We start from the raw sequence: 24,567 nt of genomic DNA, 5'->3' as shown, positions 1-24,567 counted from the left end.
CCGGTTTTTTTCGGGTGGGGGGGGGGGGGGGAGAGGTTATCAGTCTTCTGACTCGTTTGATGCGGGCCACCATCAATTCCTCTCCTGTGGCAACCACTTCATCTCAGAGAAGCACTTGCAACCTACGTCCTCAATTATTTGCTGTGTGTATTGCAATCTCTGTCTTGCTCTACAGTTTTTGCGCTCTAAAGCTCCCTCTAGTACCATGGAAGTCTTTCCCCGATGTTTTAACACGTGTCCTACCATCCTGCTCCTTCTACTTGTCAGTGTTTCCCACACATTACTTTCCTCTCTGATTCTGTGCAGGGCCTCCTCATTCCTTACCTTATCAATCCACGTAATTTTAAAAATTCGCCTGTAGCACCACATCTCAAATGCTTCGATTCTCTTCTGTTCCGATTTTCCCAATACTGTACTCCAGACGTACATTCTCAGAAATTTCTTCCTCAAATTAAGGCCTATGTTTTATACTAGTATCCCTCTCTTGGCCAGGAACTTCCTTGCTCCATCCGCAATTTGTTATTTTGTACCTAGGTAGCAGAGTTCCTTAACTTCATCTACTTCGTGACCATCAATCCTGATGTTAAGTTTCTCGCTGTTCTCATTTCTGATACTCCTCATTACTTTCATCTCTCTTCGATTTATTCTAAATACATATTCTGTCTCATTAGATTGTTCATTCCTTTCAGCAGATCATGTAATTCTTCTTCACTTTCGCGTTGGATTAGCCGACCGGTCTAAGGCGCTGCAGTCATGGACTGTGCGGCTGGTCCTGGCGGAGGTTCGAGTCCTCCCTGGGGCATGGGTGTGTGTGTGTGTGTGTGTGTGTGTGTGTTTGTCCTTGAGATAATTTAGGTTAAGTAGTGTGCAAGCTTAGGGACTGATGACCTTAGCAGTTAAGTCCCATAAGATTTCACACACATTTGAACATTTTCTTCTTCACTTTCACTCAGGATAGCAATGTCACCAGTGAATCGTATCATTGATATTCTTTCACCTTGAATTTTAATTCCACTCCTGACCCTTTCTTTTATTCCCATCATTGATGCTTCGATGTACAGATTTGACAGTAGGGGCAATGATACATCCCTGTCCTACACCCTTTTTAATCCCAGCGCTTCGTTCTTGGTCGGTCACTCTAATTATTCTCTCTTGGCTCTTGTACATATTATACAGGGTTATTACAAATGATTGAACCGATTTCAGAGCTCTACAATAACTCTATTATATGAGATATTTTCACAATGCTTTGCACACACATACAAAAACTCAAAAAGTTTTTTTAGGCATTTACAAATGTTCGATATGTGCCCCTTTAGTGATTCGGCAGACATCAAGCCGATAATCAAGTTCCTCCCACACTCGGCGCAGCATGTCCCCATCAATGAGTTCGAAAGCATCATTGATGCGAGCTCGCAGTTCTGGCACGTTTCTTGGTAGAGGAGGTTTAAACACTGAATCTTTCACATAACCCCACAGAAAGAAATCGCATGGGGTTAAGTCGGGAGAGCGTGGAGGCCATGACATGAATTGCTGATCATGATCTCCACCACGACCGATCCATCGGTTTTCCAATCTCCTGTTTAAGAAATGCCGAACATCATGATGGAAGTGCGGTGGAGCACCATCCTGTTGAAAGATGAAGTCGGCGCTGTCGGTCTCCAGTTGTGGCATGAGCCAATTTTCCGCGGGCTACGCGTGAAACTTGCCCGCACGCGTTCAACCGTTTCTTCGCTCACTGTAGGCCGACCCGTTGATTTCCCCTTACAGAGGCATCCAGAAGCTTTAAACTGCGCAGACCATCGCCGAATGGAGTTAGCAGTTGGTGGATCTTTGTTGAACTTCGTCCTGAAGTGTCGTTGCACTGTTATGACTGACTGATGTGAGTGCATTTCAAGCACGACATACGCTTTCTCGGCTCCTGTCGTCATTTTGTCTCACTGCGCTCTCGAGCGCTCTGACGGCAGAAACCTGAAGTGCGGCTTCAGCCGAACAAAACTTTATGAGTTTTTCTACGTATCTGTAGTGTGTCGTGACCATATGTCAATGAATGGAGCTACAGTGAATTTATGAAATCGCTTCAGTCATTTGTAATAGCCCTGTATATTACCCGTCTCTCCCTATGGCTCACCCCTATTTTTCTCAGAATTTCGAACATCTTATGCCATTTTACATTGCCGAACGCTTTTTCCAGGTCGACAAATCCTTTAAACGAGTCTTGATTTTTTCTTTTTTTTACCTTTTCTAAAACCAAACTGATCGTCATCCAACACATTCTCAATTTTCTTTTCCTTTCTTCTGTATGTTATTCTTGTCAGCAACTTGGATGCATGAGCTGTTAAGCTGATTGTGCGATAATTCTCACACTTTTCAGAAAGTCAGATGATATATATAGCCAGACTCATACATTGTACACACCAACGTGAATAGTGCCTTCTGCCTTATTTAATCTTAAGTCCTCCAAAGCTCTCTTAAATTCTGATTCTAATACTGGATCACCTCTCTCTTCTAAATCGACTCCTGTTTCTTCTTCTATCTCTCCAGACAAGTCTCCTCCCCCCCAAAAAAAAGAAAAGAGGCCTTCAATATACTCGTTCCACCTATCTACCCTCTCCTCCTCGGCATTTAACAGTGGAATTCCCGTTGCACTCTTAATGTTACCACCCTTGCTTTTAATATCACCGAAGATTGTTTTGACTTTCCTGTATGCTGAATCAGTCCTTCTGACAATCATTTTTTTCGATTTCTTCACTTTTTCATGCAGTCATTTCGTCTTAGCTTCCCTGATTTTCCTATTTATTTCATTCCTCAGCGAACTGTATTCCTGTATTCCTGAATTTCCCTGAACATTTTTGTACTTCCTTCTTTAATCGATCAACTGAAGTATTTCTTTTGTTACCCATGGTTTCTTTGCACTTACCTTCTTTGTACCTATGTTTTCCTTTCCAGGTTCTGTGAGTGCCCTTTTTAGAGATGTCCATTCCTCTTCAACTGTACTGCCTACTGAACTATTCCTTATTGCTGTATCTATAGCCTTAGAGAACTTCAAGCGTATCTCGTCATTCCTTAGTACTTCCGTATCCCACTTCTTTGTGTATTGATTCTTCCTAACTAATGTCTTAAACTTCAGTGTACTCTTCACCACTACTATTTTGCAATCTGAGTCTATATCTTCTCCTGGGTACACCTGGCGATCCAGTATCTGATTGAGGAATCTCTGTCTGACCGTGATGTAATCTAACTGAAATCTTTCTATATCACCCGATCTTTTCCAAGTATACCTCCTCCTCTTGTGATTATTGAACAGAGTATTTGCTATTACTAACTGAAATTTTTTAGTCTTTCTCCTCTCTCATTCCTTGTCCCAAGCCCATATTCACCTGTAACCTTTTTTTCTGCTCCTTCCCCTTCAACAGCTTTCCAGCCCCCCATGACTATTAGATTTTCATCTCCTCTTATGCACTGTATTACCCTTTCAATATGCTCATATACTGTCTCTATCTCTTCATCTTCAGCTTGAGACGTCGGCATGTATACCTGAATTATCGTAACCGGTGTTGGTTTGCTATCGATTCTGACAAGAATAACCCTCTCACTGAAATGTTCACTGTAACATATTCTTTGCCGTACCTTTCTATTCATAACGAATCCTACTCGCGTTATACCATTTTCTGCTGCTGTTGATATTACCCTATACTCATCTGACCAGAAACCCTTGTCTCGTTTGCATTTTACTCCACTGACCCCTTCTATATCTAGATTGAGCCTTTGCATTTTACTTTTCAGATTTTCTAGCTTTCCTACCACAATCAAGCTTCTGACATTCCAATCTCCCACTCGTAGAACGTTATCCTTTCGTTGATTATTCACTCTTTTCTAATGGTCACCTACCGCTTGTCAGTCCCCTCCCAGAGATAGGAAAGGGGGCCTATTGTGGAATCTTTTGCCAATGGAGAGATCATCATGACACTTTTTCAATTTAATGCAGTGGTTTCCATTGCCTTCTGCATCCTCATGCCGTTGATCATACCCGATTCTTCCTCCTTTAGGGGCAGTTTCCCACCGCAAGGACAAGAGAACCTCTGTCCGCTCCTCCACCCTCTTTGACAAGGTTGTTGGCAGAATGAGGGTGACTTCTTATGCCAGAAGTCTTTGGTTTCGAACCCGGAACCGAGGACGTTTCGATTACTAATCAAAGACGCTACCACTGTAAGTAGGCTGTTTAGGCTTTTATATTGGTAACGCCACGTAGCGCTCTGTATGAAAACAATGGCTGTGCTGTGTGCAGTCTGTGGCTGGTTTGCATTGTTGTTTGCTATTGTAGTGTTGGGCAGCTGGATGTTAACAGCGCGTAGCGTTGCGCAGTTGGAGGTGAGCCGCCAGCAGCGGTGGACGTGGGGAAGTGAGATGGTGGATTTTTGAGAGCGGATGATCTGGACATGTGCCCATCAGAAACAGTACATTTGTAAGAATGGATGTCATGAACTGCTATATATATTATGACTTTTGAACACTATTAAGGTAAATACATTGTTTGTTCTCTATCAAAATCTTTCATTTGCCAACTATTGCTATCAGTAGTTAGTGCCTTCAGTAGTTTGAATCTTTTATTTAGCTGGCAGTAGTGGCGCTTGCTGTATTGCAGTAGTTCGAGTAACGAAGAGTTTTGTGAGGTAAGTGATTTGTGAAAGGTATAGTTTAATGTTAGTCAGGGCCATTCTTTTGTAGGGATTATTAAAAGTCAGATTGCGTTGCGCTAAAAATATTGTGTGTCAGTTTAAGCACAGTCATGTATAATTTTGCTAAGGGGACGTTTCATATGACGACCCTTAGCCGAGGATACCTCATTGGAATCTTCTGATTTTTTCTTGTAGTTTGAGTAATTAGTGTAGCTTTTGTTTATTGCTAGCGCGTAATTGTAGAGAGAATCTCCTTTGTAGTTGCAGTCTTTCATTGTTGTACAGTAAAACAGTTGTGGCATGCATGTAGATTTGCACCAAGTATTTCGCAGCTGCGCTTGCAATTAACTAGATATTATTTTCAGTGCTATGTTAATGTGTTCTCTTATTTTTGATCTTCAAATTGTGCTTTTCTGTGTTATCGTGTGAAATATTGTGACAATAATGGCGTGTGAAAAACGTAACACTAGGCTCCAAAGTAAACTGAGAAATAATAGTGACGACGAGCGTAGCTTATCAGCACCACTGTGTAATGAATTAACAGACATTCGAATTAGTAATTTGGTAATTGTGCATAGGGAAATGGAGCGGGCGGCAAATAATGGTGTAGACAATGATGATGATGATGATGAGCGTTTGGCGTCAGTGGCCGGGAGGCCCCTCGCGGGGCAGGTCCGGCCGCCTTGGCGCAGGTCTTATTACATTCGGCGCCACATTGGGCGACCTGCACGCCGGATGGGGATGAAATGATGATGAACACAACACAACACCCAGTCCCTGAGCGGAGAAAATCTCCGACCCAGCCGGGAATCGAACCCGGGCCCGGAGGACGGCAATCCGTCACGCTGACCACTCAGCTACTGGGGCGGACGGTGTAGACAAAAAAAAGTAGTGGACAGGGAAGCATTATCGATCGATCGGTCGGCAACAGCTCGCCTCAGGAATCCGAAATGACAGAACACGTAATATTGCAAATACTGTAGACTCAGGTTTTGGGTCTTCACCGTCTTCTCAAATGACTCAAGACACATTTTCTGCTTGTCAAAATGTGAATGTTGCCGGTGAAAATGCACTGCCAAAAAGCATAGAGAAACAGATTCCAGGCACTAATACATTATTATTGCAATTAATGCAACAAATGGAACAAAATCAGAGACAAACACAGCAAAAGCTTCAAAAGTTAGACACAATGGAACAAAATCTTCGGAAGTTAGACACCACGCTTGAACAAACACGTGAAGATTTAACTACTGAATTATGTAACATTGAACCAAAATGTCAAAACGTCTGTAATGACGTAAAAACACAAATTTGTGAGCATTTTCAACCTATTTTTTCACGGCATGAAAATGCATTACAGAATCACGAAGCAGCCATAAAAGAACTGCAAACTATTGTTCATGAAAATCATGAGACCTTGCAAGGTAAAATTGACTCAGTTGCATCTACCGATTTGGTTATGCAACTTGCAAAAACTCAGGAAAACTTAAAGGACACAGTATATACTCTGAAAATTGGTTCAGAAAGACACATAGAGGAAATTAGTTCATTATCAGAGAAAGTAGTTGAACTTTCGGATCAGCTAAATAATTTATCTACGAAGGTAGATGATAATCTGAATGACACAAAACCGGTAGTCTTTAATGACACAGAAGAGTGCGAACAAATTAGGAAATTCAAACAAAATCAGAATCAAATTAATACACAACACCAAAGAGAAATCCGGGAAGTACAAGATCAGCTGACACAGGTAATACAAGAATTACGTATTTCAGAGGACACTCGCGCTCCAGTATGGGAAGAGGGACATAGAAATACGAAACATCCACAAAATTATAACACGGGGTACTTCGGAAATTATGAAAGAAATTGGCAAGGTACACCGAATTTTGAGATGGAACCGCCGAAACGAAGTAACAATGACCGATATGCGACTCGCCGACATGATGATTTTGACTATAAGCTGTTTATTACTACATGTAAATTCAAAACATTTAAGAATTCCGGCAACGACATTCATCCACAAGCGTGGCTTCATCAATTCTATCATTGTTTTCCTCCCAACTGGTCATTACAGCACAGATTAGAATTTATGTGTGGCTACTTAGAGAATGAACCAGCTGTAAGAATGCGATCGGTAATTCACGATTGCCACAGTGAAGGAGAATTTTATCATGCCTTCCTCTCAGCATATTGGTCTCAAGCCACACAAGACCGAGTAAAACATAGCATCATAATGATGAAACATTTCGAACAATCTGAATTACCCAGTCTTGTGAAATATTTTGAAGACATGTTGCACAAGAATCAGTACCTGTCAAACCCTTACAGCCCCTCAGAAATCATCCGCATTTGCTTAATCAAATTACCTGAACATTTACGACATATTATTTTGGCAGGACGTTGCAAAGACGACATTGAGGCTTTTCAGGGACTCTTACAAGAATTAGAAATTGACACTGACAATCGCGGAACGCAAAAACAGGAACACAACAATTACAGGTCACATCCGTCGCAATTCCGCGATGAAAGAAATAATAACTGGACACGACAAGGCTATTCTCACAACACAAATCGTGACCAAAACAGACACCACCCGTATGACAACCGTTGGCAGAGTAGTAATAATTACAGGGAAAGATCACCTCTCCACGGTAGTGACTATCACAGAGACAATCAGAGAAACAGACAATATGAACCAAAATAATTATTATCAAGGGAGACAGAATAGCTTCAGACGCAATGGTCCAGCGCGCAGTTACGATTCAGGGAGAAATTCTCACCATGTGACTGACAAGAAAGAAACTATGGAATCTACCGACATGACGACAGACGATATAATCGTAACGACAGACCTGAATTGCATCAGAACTGGCGGAATTCAAACAGGGCAGTGCCTTCTCGACAAGGTGAATTTGTAGAAGTTAGGTCTCCTAATCCCAATAACGACACGCGCCAACAAAGAGATAGCAGACAATGACTCGCACCGCAGGCAGCCACGTGCGCCGGCTGGCTCAGAGAAAAATAACATAGATGCTAACCTTGAGAAAAATTTTAGTATTCCTTACCGACGTTATCAACATGATAATTAATTTGAAGTTGAAACTCTGTGCACTAGAAAAGGTAAAGGATTGCACCACACTACACATGTAAAACCGGTACTTGAGAGATAAACTGCTTTTTAACTTAGTCTTTGCTATAAAATTTTTCATTTTACATTACTAGTATGCTTTGTCAGACTTAGAAACTGTTAACATGCAACCATGTCTGAAGTTAAATATCCAGTCAAGAACCAAGAGAACTTAGTTAAACAGAACTTATGAATGCATTGTTATAGTGAACAGACGACACAGTGTTATTGTGTGTGTACATTCTTGCTTGTTAGTTGCACGATTACGTAACGAATATCAGGCTTACATACTTAGAACATATACTGCTAATGAGATTTTAATGCAACATTTTGGTTTACTTGAAAAGATACTCTTTATTTGAAGTACATTCGGTGAGATTAAAGATGATTTAGCATTTGGTTTCTTTGATAGCTACACGATTATAACACGATGCTACTAATATGTGACACAATTTACATTGTTGCTTTTGCGGTGTATCTGTTTTATTTCTGCACAGTTTTTCTGTATTATTCTGGAAAGTAAAACATGTTTTAGTGGCAACTTTTGTGGTATAGCTACAATGAGACAGCCTTTTTCGTAGCACAACAATACGTTACATTATAGTACTTTCTTGATCACGGTAAGGTACATAATAACTACGATATCTATATGCAAAGCATTTCACTTTCGTTTATGATGAGGTAAGTACATTGACTTCAGCAGAACTTTGCTTACAGAGGACGATAACTATGACACTTCCACAGAATTATCTTACAGCAAGACGCACATTTAGCACTACAGGACATGCACTTGAGTGATTAATTTTGTACTTAAACCATTTATTTTTAAAGATTTTTGAATTACAATGATACAAAGGTTTTCCGTGATACATTTCATTCCATTGCTGTAAACTGTAACTCCTGAGGTTATAATTACATTAATCCTCAGGGGGGTACACGCTTACTTTGTGTACCATGTGTGTGGCAAACACAAGGAGCCCTAGCTAATATGGTATTTGCTTATACAACTTTACACATCGGTACCATATTCCTCTAAAACAGAATTACACAGCTATCTGATTATTTGACATAGAAACAAACATGTTTTTACTACATCAGTGACACATGTTTACACAATTGCACAGTTGGATAACTTCACACTTATGAAAATATATTTTGTCTGTACTTTGTGAACTGTTCATATTTTTTCGGAACCATTGTGACACTATGAGAGCTTTGAATGATGTATTTGGTATGGGATCATGATTTTTAAAGTACATTTGAGGTAGATGACAATATTGAAATGAGCAGAGAATTTTCTGTAGGTTTTGATATTATTGGAGGAAGCTACGACGATTTTGAGATTTGACTGAAGTGTTATGATGTTATTATTATAACGACCATGTGTATTTTGCTGTTGAGGTATGTTTATGATCAATAAGCTTATGCTACATGAGGAATTTGATTATGCTACGTATTTATTATGATGAAATATTGAAGAAGTGTCGACGAATATGTATATGTGTAATAAGGTAACGAATAATGAGTAGTGGTTAGGGACCCTGACTTGTGAAAAAGGATGTTGGAAACCAAGAATCGTACTTTAAGAGTTATGAAATGTGTGTAAATGCGTGAATGTATCACAATGCTGGCGAAAATTTTTTGGACAATATTTATAGGATTTTGTTTCTACAGATTTGTAACGCAATTATTTCGACCTCTGAAATTTTATTTGTATCAAACTGTCACTGTAGCGGAAACTGATGTCGTAAATATTTCGGTAAGGAAGGTAGGTCATTGTAACCACCCAGCTGCGCGACAGTCGCCTGGAAAAAAGCCATTAGTGTGTGCCCTTCAGAGGCACAGGTGGAAAAAAAGGAGAGGCCATTAACCTCGCTATTGACATTCCTTTCTAGAAAGTATCGCAAATACGACACGCTCATTACTTGGAAAGATACTTACATCTGTACACCTGATTACGACAAGCATCTTTCTACGAGAGTTGAGAGAATTTCTACTAACTTATGAAATGCCACATGACTATTGAATGATATTTTTATGCTTTCCTTTGTACATAGTTGCTTATTTCATTTGATATCTGGTTTCCAGCTGTGTTGCAACATTGGTTTTATAAAATAAAATTAAATGCATTTGCTAATGTGAACATTTTCTGTCAACAGATCTATTAAATAATAATTTTATGATCCACATTCTTCGAAAAAGGAGCACTTGGATAGGAAAGAACAATAAGAAGGGATTAATAACAGTTACTGCATACATAATTTTCTTTTCAACTACTTGGTAATTTTTTTGGTAGAATAACTTCTTGTGGTGCACCACTTAAATGACATAGATATTAAGATGTGAATAGACATTTCCCTTATCTGCATTGTTGTCTTTAGTGTACTATTTTTTCTGCTTGAGCTTTGTCATGTTTAGATATAAGTTATTGCATTTGCTGCTGCTGTTTGCCAGGCATAGTGCTACTGAATTTCACTTTGTATTACTCTGTTAAGCCAGTTTTACTACTGATTTATTTTTCTTGTTGCTGCACATTGCCTTATATTAGTTGTAATATTGCAATTGCTTTGCTAATTTATATATATTGCAGCTTGCTTTGCCAATTTCCATTTTTTTGTCATTGCTGTTTGTGTTAATTGCTTTGTGCTGCTGCATTGTGTCGTCCATTAGTTTAGCATCTGAGGTCAGTAGATTTAAGTTAGATTAAGATGGGGTAGGCTATATAAGAGAACGAGTTGTGATGAATTGGAAGAAATGCATTGAGAAGCTATAAGAAAATGGTTTGGCCAAAAAAGTCTTGTACAGTGGAGAAAAACTATTTTTGAAAGAGGATGTGAACAGAATACAGAAAGCATGCTTGGATAGGATTTTTATGGTGGAAACAAATGTTGAAATAAGAGGAAAGATCTACAGAATGAAGTTTTGGGTTGGACTGCAGTATCAAATGTCACACTGAAAACAAACCCTGTCCTGTACTTGTGTGTTATTATGCTATGTGAATTTGTGTTTTTCCTGTCTTTATGTGTTTAGCTAATAAGAGTTATGTTGTAGAATTTTTCTAATAATATGTTATTTACTTTGTAGAGATGTTTAGACATTATTTATTCTGTTCTGTTTCAATGCTCATATGTGAAATTAATGTTTCGAAAACTGTTATCATGATTTTATATATTTACTTATGTCATAATTCCTGTAAAACTGATGTATATGTTTATTTCTATTCTTTTGTAAAGCCTGTATTACTACAAATGATATCTGTATTATTATGTTTTAATGATGTTTTCTGTATCTTTGTAATTGTATTCTCATCTAATAAAATTGTAATGGACACCAGTTCAGCAAATTAAGTAACTTGTAAGCATTCATTTCAGTGCACATGTTTCTGTTGGTCATAGTAATGCACAATATGTGAGAAGTAGGGACTGTTAGTGTTTGCACGTATGTTAATAATTCAGCAAGGGACTGGTTAACAGCATTGCTGTTTCTAAGGACAATTCCAAAAGCTTTGTGAGTGCACAAGTGGTGGTTTATGGACTTGCTACATTGTCCGCAAGACTCTTCGATGGTGATTGTGCACCTGCACAGTCGCAACAGATGGCTGCTGGCCGTCTCTACAAGGACTGAAGTGGGTCTGCACCTTCGATGGCCCACCAATACCATTATTTATACAAGGACTGCAGTGGGTCTGCACCTCTGGTGGCCCACCAATACCATAATCTCTACTAGGACTACAGTGGGTCTGCTCTGTGATGACCTACCTACCAATATTCTTCAAAACTTCGACTGACTCTGCTGTGGGTTTGCTCTGTTGTGGCCCATTACCTGTCTGCATGTCAAGAGTCAGCACTGTCTTTCTGTTGGAAGGACAACACTACTTCTTCAAGACTGCATGGAAATCCACTACTTCTGTGTGCAATTTCTTTTACTAATGAGACTTTGTAAAAAAAAAACTGTAATTACTATTATGATGAATGATCGGGACTGTCTTTATGGACTGTGAGAAAATTTTAGCTTTTGACCAACATTGTATCAATAAGTGTGTGCATTTGATTTCTTTGTTATTGTAATTATGATTATGAAAAACTTTTTCAAATCTGTATTGGCCACTGCCTAAAACAATTTGCAAAATTTTTTGTGGGGAGCATGGGGGCTATGTAAGTAGGCTGTTTAGGCTTTTATATTGGTAACGCCACGTAGCACTCTGTATGAAAATCACTGGCTGTGCTGTGTGCAGTCTGTGGCTGGTTTGCATTGTTGTTTGCTATTGTAGTGTTGGGCAGCTGGATGTTAACAGCGCGTAGCACTGCGCAGTTGGAGGTGAGCCGCCAGCAGTGGTGGATGTGGGGAGTGAGATGGCGGATTTTTGAGAGCGGATGATCTGGACGTGTGCCCATCAGAAACAGTACATTTGTAAGAATGGATGTCATGAACTGCTATATATATTATGACCTTTGAACACTATTAAGGTAAATACATTGTTTGTTCTCTATCAAAATCTTTCATTTGCTAACTATGCCTATCAGGAGTTAGTGCCTTCAGTAGTTTGAATCTTTTATTTAGCTGGCAGTAGTGGCACTTGCTGTATTGCAGTAGTTCGAGTAACGAAGATTTTTGTGAGGTAAATGATTTGTGAAAGGTATAGTTTAATGTTAGTCATGGTCATTCTTTTGTAGGGATTATTAAAAGTCATATTACGTTGAGCTAAAAATATTGTGTGTCAGTTTAAGCACAGTCATGTATAATTTTTCTAAGGGCACGTTTCACCCCTATACCACGGCAGTATTTTCGTTATTACTGCCAAACCATTAATAACGAAAATATTGCCATGGCCTAAGGGTATTTTCAATATTACTGCCAAGTAATTTTTTATAGAAGTACTATTGCAAATTTCTTGTAAAGACAAATGCAATTTCACTTCATTTCGATGTATTCAGTGCAGAGTGCAGTCCAACTTTCTAAGAATTATTTTTCTTTTACCCCTCTTAGGAGAAGAATTGGCGAAATTCAGACTTCAGTCGATGATTTTAATAAATGGGTAATTAGAGAAACTATCGAAGAATTTTATACCCAAAAGAAGATTGTATCCACCATAAGTAATTTGCTGTATGTACTAAAAAGTATAATCGACTGGAAATGGAGTGCTACCTCCTTGAAGATATTAATAAAACCCATGGGCTTCAAGTGAAAAAAGGTCCAAAATAAGAGGCATTTATTAATTGAACGCGGAGACATATGTTCGGGAAGTCTCGCTTCGTAGTTGAAATGAGAAATGTCAGAGCAGTTGGGACTAAAATTTGCTACCTTGGCGAGTCCTGGATATACAAGTATGAGCTTTGGGAAACGCTGCCAAAGTCCAGGGGTGGCGGGAGCCACAGTGTGGAGAAGTGTCTCCAGGAGCCTCTTTATAGGAAGCGTCGGTTCCAGAAAGGGGCTTCTAAAGAAACAGAGCTCCTGGTTTCGACCAGATTCTCGCACGGGGACTTCCATGGGCACATGAATTCTGCGAATTTTGAAAAACGGTTTGAGGACAAGGTTCTTCCAACTCTACCGCCACGACCTATCAATTGTGCTCGATAGTGCACCCTATCGTTGCAGGAAGGTCGATAAACAACAGATGAGATATGATACGGAGGCGACGATAGTCGAGTGGCTGCAAACTAGGGAGGTCCGATGTGACGAAAGCTTGCGGAATGAGGACATGAGTTAATTCTCCAAAACCGGTCCTCCGAAAAATCGTATGTAACTGAGCAATTGGCCGCAAGTAAAGCGCACAAATTCGTCACATTACCGCCATACAACTGCGATCTGAATGCAGTTGAGTTTGCATGGGCTAACTTAAAACGACAAATCAGAGACGAAGTATAATAGGGGATATGTCCGCTGGAAACTTTTTAAAATTTGCCGACGCTGCCTATCAGTCTCTCACCACCGAAGACTGGGAATTCTACTGCCGAAAGGCGCGAGAGCTGAGAGGTGTGTCGGTGTGATGCAAATTACCGTTGACAATATTGTCATTAATGCAGGTCCAGGCAGCACCACCTACTAATCCGACGACTCAAGCACGGAGCAACTGAATGGAATCGGCTCTTAGTTTCGTAAGTTTTTACTTTGACCTATTCACACCTTATAGTTTTCATAAAAAAATACTTATTTCGTAAAGACTACAGCACTGACGCTTCGACGGAAGATGAGAGTGGAAGTAACTCGTACTTTCGTAAGTTTTTACTTCTACCTAGTCAGTCTTTATAGTTTTCATAAGTAATACTTATTTCGTAATAATAAGATTCTATTTTCGACTACTCACACATCAAGGTCATGCTTACTTTTGTGTCCCTTCTATGATCATGCCCGGATCTAAGGGGGGAGGGGGGGGGGCGGGGAGGAGAGGGGAGGGCAAACCAGGATATCTGCCCCGGGCGCCAATTTCAGGGGGGCGCCAGTTTCAGGGGGCGCCAAATTCATATTCTTGAGGGAGGGGGGGGGGCGGGGAGGAGAGGGGAGGGCAAACCAGGATATCTGCCCCGGGCGCCAATTTCAGGGGGGCGCCAGTTTCAGGGGGCGCCAAATTCATATTCTTGAGGGAGGGGGGGTACTTGTTTCACAAAGCGCTTTGCATCCAAGGCACGTTGGCCTATCGATTGTTCATATTCTTTTGAAGCGCATCCCAGTTGGTTTTTTAATTTTTTTTTTTTTTTTTGAACACATTCTAAGTTGATTTCTGAACGAATCATGGCTCTGAGCACTATGGGACTCAACATCTGTGGTCATAAGTCCCCTAGAACTTAGAACTACTTAAACCTAACTAACCTAAGGACATCACACACATCCATGCCCGAGGCAGGATTCGAACCTGCGACCGTAGCGGTCGCGCGGTTCCGGACTTAGCGCCTAGAACCGCTAGACCACCGCGGCCGGCCGAACGAATCATAAGTTAATTTTTGAATGCGTGCATAGTGTACTTGACGCCTTTGCCAGGGGAATCCACGTGGCACCTAGAAATGAAAAAAACTTACCTGCAGACAAAATGGGACGGGACTATACGAGCTGAGCCGAATAAACACGAACCTTTGAATGCCAAGCGCTGTTTGTTTATGAGGTCGACTGGGTGTGCGAATGATAAGCGTTGCTATAATTATTAGCGAAATACATAGGTTCAGACTACCAGAGTGGAAATAAACAACTAACAGGAAGAACAGGTAAGAAAGATTACTATCTTCTCGGTGTATCCAAGAAAGTGAAATTTGGACGGAAAATTGTTGCCAGATCGCTATACTACTAAGGGCCAGTTGTACAATACCCGGTTAGCAACTGCCTAAGCTGTATTCTCGGAATAGAGTGGCAAACACATTTTACGAACACGTAATAACGCCTAACCGGGGAATAAATGCAGGATAACCAAACCGGCGATTCTGGCAAGGTTACTAACGTTGGCTGGATAATGAGATTTGACAATGGCAGGAATAGTTACAGAATTAGTGATACGGAAGAATATGACGATTCCAAATTTATATAAAAATTTCGTATAACTACTACTTTTCGATCTCTTGCTTGAGAAACTGGAGCGTATAAATGAAATGTGAAATTATTTCAAAACATAAAACATTTAGCTTGTAGTAGGCCAAAAAGGCATGATATTGCTGCAATATTAGAAAGGCTTATTTCGTTTCATCTACACTACTGCCCATTAAAATTGCTACACCACGAAGATGACGTACTACAGACGCGAATTTTAACCGACATGAAAAAGATGCTGTGATATGCAAATGATTAGCTTTTCAGAGCATTCACACAAGGTTGGCGCCGGTGGCGACACCTACAACGTGCTCACATGAGGAAAGTTTCCAACCGATTTCTCATACACAAACAGCAGTTGACCGCATTGCCTGATTAAACATTGTTGTGATGCCTCGTGTAAGGAGGAGAAATGCGTACCATCACGTTTCTGACTTTGATAAAGGTCGGATTGTAGCCTATCGCGATTGCGGTTTATCGTATCGCGACATTGCTGCTCGCGTTGGTCGAGATCCAATGACTGTTAGCAGAATATGGAATCGGTGGATTCAGGAGGGTAATACGGAACACCGTGCTGGACCCAACGGCCTCGTATCACTAGCAGTCGAGATGACAGGCATCTTATCCGCATGGCTGTAACGGATCGTGCAGCCATGTCTCGATCCCTGAGTCAACAGATGGGGACGTTAGCAAGACAACACCCATCTGCAGGAACAGTTCGACGACGTTTGCAGCAGCATGGACTATCAGCTCGGAGACCATGGCTGCGATTACCCTTGACGCTACATCACAGACAGGAGCGCCTGCGATGGTGTACTCAGCGACGAACCTGGGTGCACTAATGGCAAAACGTCATTTTTTCGGATGAATCCAGGTTCTGTTTACAGTATCATGATTGTCGCACCCGTGTTTGGCGACATCGCGGTGAACGCACAGTGGAAGCGTGTATTCGTCATCGCCATACTGGCGTATCACCCGGCGTGATGGTATGGGGTGCCATTGGTTACACGTCTCGGTCACCTCTTGTTCGCTTTGACGGCACTTTGAATGGTGGACGTTACATTTCAGATGTGTTACGACCCGTGGCTCTACCCTTCATTCGATCCCTACGAAACCCTACATATCAGTTGGATAATGCACGACCGCGTGTAGCAGGTCCTGTACGGGCCTTTCTGGATACAGAAAATGTTCGGCTGCTGCCCTGGCCAGCACATTCTGCAGATATCTCACCAATTGAAAACGTTTGGTCGATGGTGGCCGAGCAACTGGGTCGTCACAATACGCCAGCCACTACTCTTGATGAACCGTGGTATCGTGTTTAAGCTGCATGGGCAACTGTGCCTGTACACGCCATCCAAGCACTGTTTGACTCAATGCCCAGGCGTATCAAGGCCGTTATTACGACCAGAGGTGGTTGTTCTGGGTACTGATTTCTCAGGATCTATGCACTCAAATTGCGTGAAAATGTAATCACATGTCAGTTCTAGTATAATATATTTGTCCAATGAATACCCGTTTATCATCTGCATTTCTTCTTGGTGTAGCAATTTTAATGGCCAGTAATGTAGCAGACAGGGACAAAACGGACGTAATCAAATCGAGAAACCACACCACTATTGTGTACTGTTCATGTTAACACCGTTTTCAGTATTAGACAACGACATTTTGATTTTTCAGGTAACAAAACTTTTTATGAACTTTGGTGAGGTAATAGATTCTTTCGCAGAAAGGAAAGCGCGCCGTGCAAAGTTGTAGCAAGATCAGAGAGAAAAAACTTCTGGGATCTAAGGATTAAAGAAATGTGTACTCCCTTGCCCGTCTCTTGTCTTTACTGCTTTTATGTTTCCTATATTTAATTTTATGTCGCATAAAAGATAAAGTTATTAGGCAATTCGCAATAAAGAGTGCAAATTTTCTGAGGAGTTCTTATTCTCTCTGTCAGAAATAAATCCACCCAGCATTAATTTTTTAAGGAGGGGGGGGGGGGGGGGAGGGATAGGATGTGAAACCGGCCGACTGGGAGCAGGAGAGGCACCACAGGACATTTTAATTTCCACTGTCCTGAATATAGGCTTGATGGCCTCCATTACAAAATATACAATTTGAATTCCACAGAGCGAAATACAGTGACGTGCGATAATATAGAAGAATGCTGTGTGAAGAGGCGTGGCACTGCACTTTGTCAAACTTGAGACAAAATAACATGTCTTACATTTCCTCGATCATATATGTTTTGTATACCGAACTCATCAGAAGGTGTGTGCTACAAAATGAACATAATCACTATCAAGTTTTTGCCCTGGTTCTGAAATGCACATCCGATGCTGTCTGTGACGCATTAATCCATTAGAAGTTCGTTTCTTTTATAAGCTGTAGCTGTAAGATGGCTGCCCTGGGAGCCAACAGCCTATGCGCTCTGAGCCGATCGGAAGCTTCCGCTCTCAGCATGCTCCGCTCATGGGCCGAGTAAAAGTGTACGACCAGTACACAGATTACTTGGTGCGGCGGCGACATCAGCGCAGTTCTGCATTCATGGCGGATGTAAAGACTGACAAGATACAGGGTGTTTCAAAAATGACCGGTATATTTGAAACGGCAATAAAAACTAAACGAGCAGCGATAGAAATACACCGTTTGTTGCAATGTGCTTGGGACAACAGTACATTTTCAGGCAGACAAACTTTCGAAATTACAGTAGTTACAATTTTCAACAACAGATGGCGCTGCGGTCTGGGAAACTCTATAGTACGATATTTTCCACATATCCACCATGCGTAGCAATAATATGGCGTAGTCTCTGAACGAACTTTCGAAATTACAGTAGTTACAATTTTCAACAACAGATGGCGCTGCGGTCTGAGAAACTCTATAGTACGATATTTTCCACATATCCACCATGCGTAGCAATAATATGGCGTAGTCTCTGAATGAACTTTCGAAATTACAGTAGTTACAATTTTCAACAACAGATGGCGCTCTGGTCTGGGAAACTCTATAGTACGATATTTTCCACATATCCACCATGCGTAGCAATAATATGGCGTAGTCTCTGAATGAAATTACCCGAAACCTTTGACAACGTGTCTGGCGGATTGGCTTCACTTGCAGATGAGATGTACTGCTTCAGCTGTTCAATTGTTTCTGGATTCTGGCGGTACACCTGGTCTTTCAAGTGTCCCCACAGAAAGAAGTCACAGGGGTTCATGTCTGGCGAATAGGAAGGCCAATCCACGCCGCCTCCTGTATGTTTCGGATAGCCCAAAGCAATCACACGATCATCGAAATATTCATTCAGGAAATTAAAGACGTCGGCCGTGCGATGTGGCCGGGCACCATCTTGCATAAACCACGAGGTGTTCGCAGTGTCGTCTAAGGCAGTTTGTACCGCCACAAATTCACGAAGAATGTCCAGATAGCGTGATGCAGTAATCGTTTCGGATCTGAAAAATGGGCCAATGATTCCTTTGGAAGAAATGGCGGCTCAGACCAGTACTTTTTGAGGATGCAGGGACGATGGGACTGCAACATGGGGCTTTTCGGTTCCCCATATGCGCCAGTTCTGTTTATTGACGAAGCCGTCCAGGTAAAAATAAGCTTCGTCAGTAAACCAAATGCTGCCCACATGCATATCGCCGTCATCAATCCTGTGCACTATATCGTTAGCAAATGTCTCTCGTGCAGCAATGGTAGCGGCGCTGAGGGGTTGCCGCATTTGAATTTTGTATGGATAGAGGTGTAAACACTGGCGCATGAGACGATACGTGGACGTTGGCGTCATTTGGACTGCAGCTGCAACACGGCGAACGGAAACCCGAGGCCACTGCTGGATCACCTGCTGCACTAGCTGCGCGTTGCCCTCTGTGGTTGCCGTACGCGGTCGCCCTACCTTTCCAGCACATTCATCCGTCACGTTCCCAGTCCGTTAAAATTTTTCAAACAGATCCTTTATTGTATCGCTTTTCGGTCCTTTGGTTACATTAAACCTCCGTTGAAAACTTCGTCTTGTTGCAACAACACTGTGTTCTAGGCGGTGGAATTCCAACACCAGAAAAATCCTCTGTTCTAAGGAATAAACCATGTTATCTACAGCACACTTGCACGTTGTGAACAGCACACGCTTACAGCAGAAAGACGACATACAGAATGGCGCACCCACAGACTGCGTTGTCTTCTATATCTTTCACATCACTTGCAGCGCCATCTGTTGTTGAAAATTGTAACTACTGTAATTTCGAAAGTTTGTCCGCCTGAAAATGTACTGTTGTCCCAAGCATATTGCAACAAACGGTGTATTTCTATCGCTGCTCGTTTAGTTTTTATTGCCGTTTCAAATATACCGGTCATTTTTGAAACACCCTGTAAGAGTATGCGACCTTTTCTCTGTCGTTTCCTCGTACAACTGTTGTCTAACTGCAAACTCAGCAGCCAGCATAAGTAAACATGCCTGAGCCCGCTCGGTTGACCGTGCGGTCTGGTCTTACACACGGCTTTCCGTGCTGGAAGGAGTGCCTGGCGGTTTTGTGTCGAGGTCCGGTGAACCAGCCAGTCTGTGGATGGTTTTTAGGCAGTTTACCATCTGCCTCGGCGAATGCGGGCTGGTTCCCCTTATTCCGCCTCAGTTACACTATGTCGGCGATTGCTGCGCGAACAAGTTCTCGACGTACGCGTACACCACCCTTACTCAACCACACAAACATAGGGGTTACACTCGTCTGGTGTGAGACGTTCCCTGGGGGATCCACCGGGGGCCGAACAGCACAATAACTCTGGGTTCGGTGAGGGGCGGCGGAGGGGTGAAGTGGACTGCGGTAGTCGTCGTGGGGTTGTGGACCACTGCGGCTGCGGCGGGGACGGAGTCTCTCCGTCGTTTCTAGGTCCCCGGTTAACATACAATGCAGTACAATACAAACGTGCCTGCATGGTGTCTGCCTGACAACCTTCCCAAATTCTCACGAGGACAGCCCCTTCCCCAGCTGCACTAGTTAATCAAAACCACGACAATATGTGAGCATTAGTTCTTGGACAAATAAGTAAGTTCAAGGTTTTCACAGCCTGCTTTCGATTTTACTCGGCAGGGTGATTGTATAACACGATCATGTTATGGTGTAGATGTTTTCATCTGTACACCCAAATGCCTCAAACAAAAAGAAGAAATATCATTTTGTACGGTAGAAGAGAGAGAGAAAGTGTGAAATATCAGGGTTGAACAGATGTCCAGGAGCCTTCTCAAACTGTATTTGGTGGAACACTGAGTATTCATTCAAAATTACGAATTCTGCAGTCCCGTTGGCACGTCTGTATCAAACAGGGGAGAAAGTATCACCTCGGTTCAGTCCTAGGTTACTACGAATCGGCCCTATCGGCCGATCCTGGGGGATGCTTTAGAGCAATGGTCGTCACATTGCGGCCCCAATCAAGTATACACGCGGCTCACAATATTCTTAATATGCAGCTAGCAACTAACAGCCGAATCCAAAAACGTCAAGAGCTTCTTCAGAGAGTATTTTTCCTGCTTCGTAACAAACTATACTACTTACGCATAAAGTATTATTTTAATATGTACTAAATTTTAATTTACGTTGGTGCATTCAGCCGTCAACTAAGTTTGTGAATGAGGATTACTATAGTAGTCGTCTTCATATACGGTAAATCGTTGTAGCAAGGAATATGAAATTTAATTAGGGCTGTTATAATATAAAGCTATGTGTGAAAGAGAAATGACATTCAAACACCTAGTAAAAATTGTTGATAGTGTCTCGTATTGAATAATGCATTTAAATATAAGTACAACTACTGTTATTAACACTTTGACTGCCAATCCCGGCAACTGACAGGAAGAGAAAAATTTCGGTAGACTGCCGATCTCGACATGTAGCGGGATACAATTTCTCCCACTTTTAAATACGAAACCACATATACTGACGGGTCTTCATTGTGTTCCGAGGGACATGCAATTTCTGAAACAGCCGTTTGTTGCATGAAGTCATGCTGCAGAAGGGCGGCAGCTGTTCGTTCAGTACGCAAAGAAACGTGGCTTCGTGTGGTCTTATGGACGACGAAATATTGCGTAAATTGTGGCAAGATTTTGTCTATAGTGACAGAGATGATGACGATATCGACTATTCAGACGATTATCCTGACTTTGTGAAAGAACAATTGTGTCAGACGTCAACTTGATTTCGTAAAACTTTCTTCGAAATGTTGCACTCTTTTCTGGTGCTTCTTCATTTTTTGAACTATGGAACCATACTGTCTTATAGACAAACGGGAAAGGCTGCAATAAATGACACTAAATGCCACTGCAGCGAGTACAGAATAGTCATTTGCAAGAAGTTATGTTTAAAAGTGTATCACAAAAAAATTAAACTATGTGAAAGAAATGTGTGACAATTTATGCATGTAATCCATTCACATTAAACGGTAGAAGGAAATTATGGAAAACATGAACCAGGATGGCTAGAAGGGGCATAAACTGCCGTCTTCCATAATTAGAGTGCAACGTTTTACCATTGCCCATTACACACGGTAAACTCATTGGACAATATGGATTTTACGAGGATGTAATTTCAGATCGTTAAATCAAAAATTTGGTATCAGTACTCATATTGATAAAATAAAAGGAAGTGCTTTCCACATATTAATGAAATGTGCTTATATTTTACGTATGGATAACTATCAAACGTTTGTGGTACAGTATAGTTTATATGTACGCACAGCTGGTATGAACCATATATTAGAAACAGAACGCAAAAGGTTGTGCTGAATAACGCAGAAGATGTTGGAAAGGTAAGAAAAAAATTAGTGACTGGGCAGGAATCACAAGTGGAGTCCTACAGAGTTCAATTTTGGATTCTCTCCTATTCCTTGCATATGTTAAAAACCTTCCACTTGACAATTAACGAGTGAAACTGGTACTTTTTGCATACGATATTAGTGTTGTAATAAATACCATTAAAAAGACAGCAACAGAAGAGTTGGTAAATGGTATTTTTCAAAAAATTATTAAGTAGTTTTGTGAAAAAGGAATCTCCCTAAATTTCGAAAAAAGACACTACGTTCAGTTCTGTATAAAAAATATGGTCTTATTGCAATTGATGTAGGACATGAGCAGGAGTCAGTAAATTGTGTAGAATGCTTCAAATATTCGGTTGTACGTGTTGACGACAACTTGAACTGAAGAAACATATTACTGAGATTCTCAAACAATTAAGTTCAGCTACTTTTACTCTTCGTATAACTGTCAAATTTTGGAAACAAATGCATCAGCCTCCTAGATTATTTCGCACATTTCCACTCAATAATGCCTTACGGAATAATTCTCTGGGGTAATTCACCGCTTAGAAAGAAAGCATTGATTTCACAAAATAGAGCGGTAAGAATAATATGTGATGCTTAGGCACGGGCGTCTTGTAGATACCTCTTCAAGCAACTAATCATTTTATCCGCGCCGTCACAGTACACAGCTAATGAAACTCGTCACAAATAATCCATCACAATTTGAGATGAACAGCGATGTCCAAACTCACAACACTAGAGGGATAAATGACCTTCAATATCCATTTTTAAAGCTGTCGGTGGCGCAGGAAGCAGTTCGATCAATATGCAGCAACAAAAATTATTGATCATTTACCAATAAAAAAAGTCTGACAAGTAGCAAAGAAAGCTTTAAATATAAGTTAAAATGATTGCTCCTGGACAACTCCTTCTTTTCCACTGACGAATTTTTTCTTAAAATCTGATATTTCCTTTCAAATATAGTTCTTGGAGTACGACACTTTCTGAAACTCATCGATCCAAAAATCATAATTTTAGAATCTTGGGCCCATTTAGATAAATTTCTGCGCACTCCCATTTGCCTTTCCTCCGTTCGTTCATCGTTCTTTTCATTCTCCTCTGAACTCATTTAGAATACAAAAACACTGGCAACATGTTTATACTGACCAACAGTGCCAATTCTGCGAAGTATAAAATATGTCAAGTGTTGCGAAAAAAGAAGCTGATTGTATACAGTCTCATAACAGGAAACGCTGATACACTGTGAGCAACAATATTGCGCTGCCCTTTGTCGCCCGCTGGATAACCTACGTGCTTCTTTACGCCTTCCGCTTTACTCTCACCGTTTCTTCACAGTAGAACAAAACTTCTACTATGGCCACCTCCTGAACTAACACATTATTTGCCCCTTTCGACCTATCAGTAAAAACTATTCATCATTGAACATCGAATGACGCCAGTAACCCAACTCCAGCCACAAACTGACTTACCTGCACTTTTCTCGTTACCCTTAACATGTAGTGTACATAATGAATAACAAAAAATTATAGAGCTATTGTTTAGAGAGTTGCACTCACCGCCATCCTGCCGAGCAGCAGCGCGTCCATCTCGCAGTGTGGCGCAGGTTCGACGCCCGTCGCCTGTCCCGGTGCGACCGCCTCTGGCACCTCCACCTCGTCCACGCTCGCCTCCGCAATACTCATCGCTCCAATTCTTCAGTTCTGCGAGTATATTGAGCCCCGACCTCCCCAAATTATACTCTCAAGGTGCAAATCCAATGCTCTCAAAGGCACAGTTCTCCAAACACGGAAATGAGACACTTGTCACGATGTAGCTATGAGATTTTTACTTGCGGAAACTAGCTTTATGACAGCGTCGAACATACATGAATACTACTACGGCTTCCAGCAACACTAGTACTGACACCAAGTGTGCCTGCTTCAACCGATGTGTTTGAGTCTTTTCGTTTTCGCAGTTTTATTTGCCTTAGAGTTCCGTGGCTGTCCACTGTAATGAAAGCAACATGTATCGTGTATCATCACAGTATCAGGACTTCTACCACTTAAAGTAGACTGGTGAACTTCTCAGAATGGGCGCTAGCCATTTTGAAAACAAAATTTAGATTCCTTTGCGATACTGTTCGCTAATATTTTACTATTGCTTTCATCAGTTGTAATTAATACACCGAAAAATAGTCTTTATTTTCTTCTCTCGTGGGCTAAACGCACGTCGGTCACCATTTACCATAACAGTGAATGTCGGTAAGTTGCTCCGCTCAAACACCACACTGTCGCAATCACGGGGCGTATTGCTAACTGGTCCAACTCCACACTTCGAATGAGAAGATATTCAGCACCTTCCCAACCGCAGAAACATTTCTTGCAAAGCCTAAAATAACCTTGGCATTATGTTATGGTAAGCTAACGTGTGTCCACAGTCACGAATGAACATGTCTAAACATTAAAGCAGCTC

The 24,567-nt window shown here is 41.3% G+C and overlaps 1 protein-coding gene across 1 annotated transcript in view; it reads right to left on the bottom strand.

Annotated features, from left to right (window-relative positions):
- The window catches only part of LOC126092476 (inactive dipeptidyl peptidase 10-like), a 623,654-nt gene extending 599,891 nt beyond the window's left edge, over positions 1–23,763 (bottom strand). Inside the window, exon 1 of the mRNA XM_049908091.1 lies at positions 23,673–23,763. Within this exon, the coding sequence (XP_049764048.1) occupies positions 23,673–23,702 (30 nt within the window). The 5' untranslated portion in view covers positions 23,703–23,763. The remainder of the gene's footprint in view (positions 1–23,672) is intronic.
- Between the last annotated feature and the right edge of the window lie 804 nt (positions 23,764–24,567).

This window comes from Schistocerca cancellata, chromosome 7, assembly GCF_023864275.1.
Source record: "Schistocerca cancellata isolate TAMUIC-IGC-003103 chromosome 7, iqSchCanc2.1, whole genome shotgun sequence".
NCBI classification, from domain to species: domain Eukaryota; kingdom Metazoa; phylum Arthropoda; class Insecta; order Orthoptera; family Acrididae; genus Schistocerca; species Schistocerca cancellata.
The sequence above is the reverse complement of the archived record's forward strand: the minus strand, read 5'-3'. Positions and strand labels throughout refer to the sequence as shown.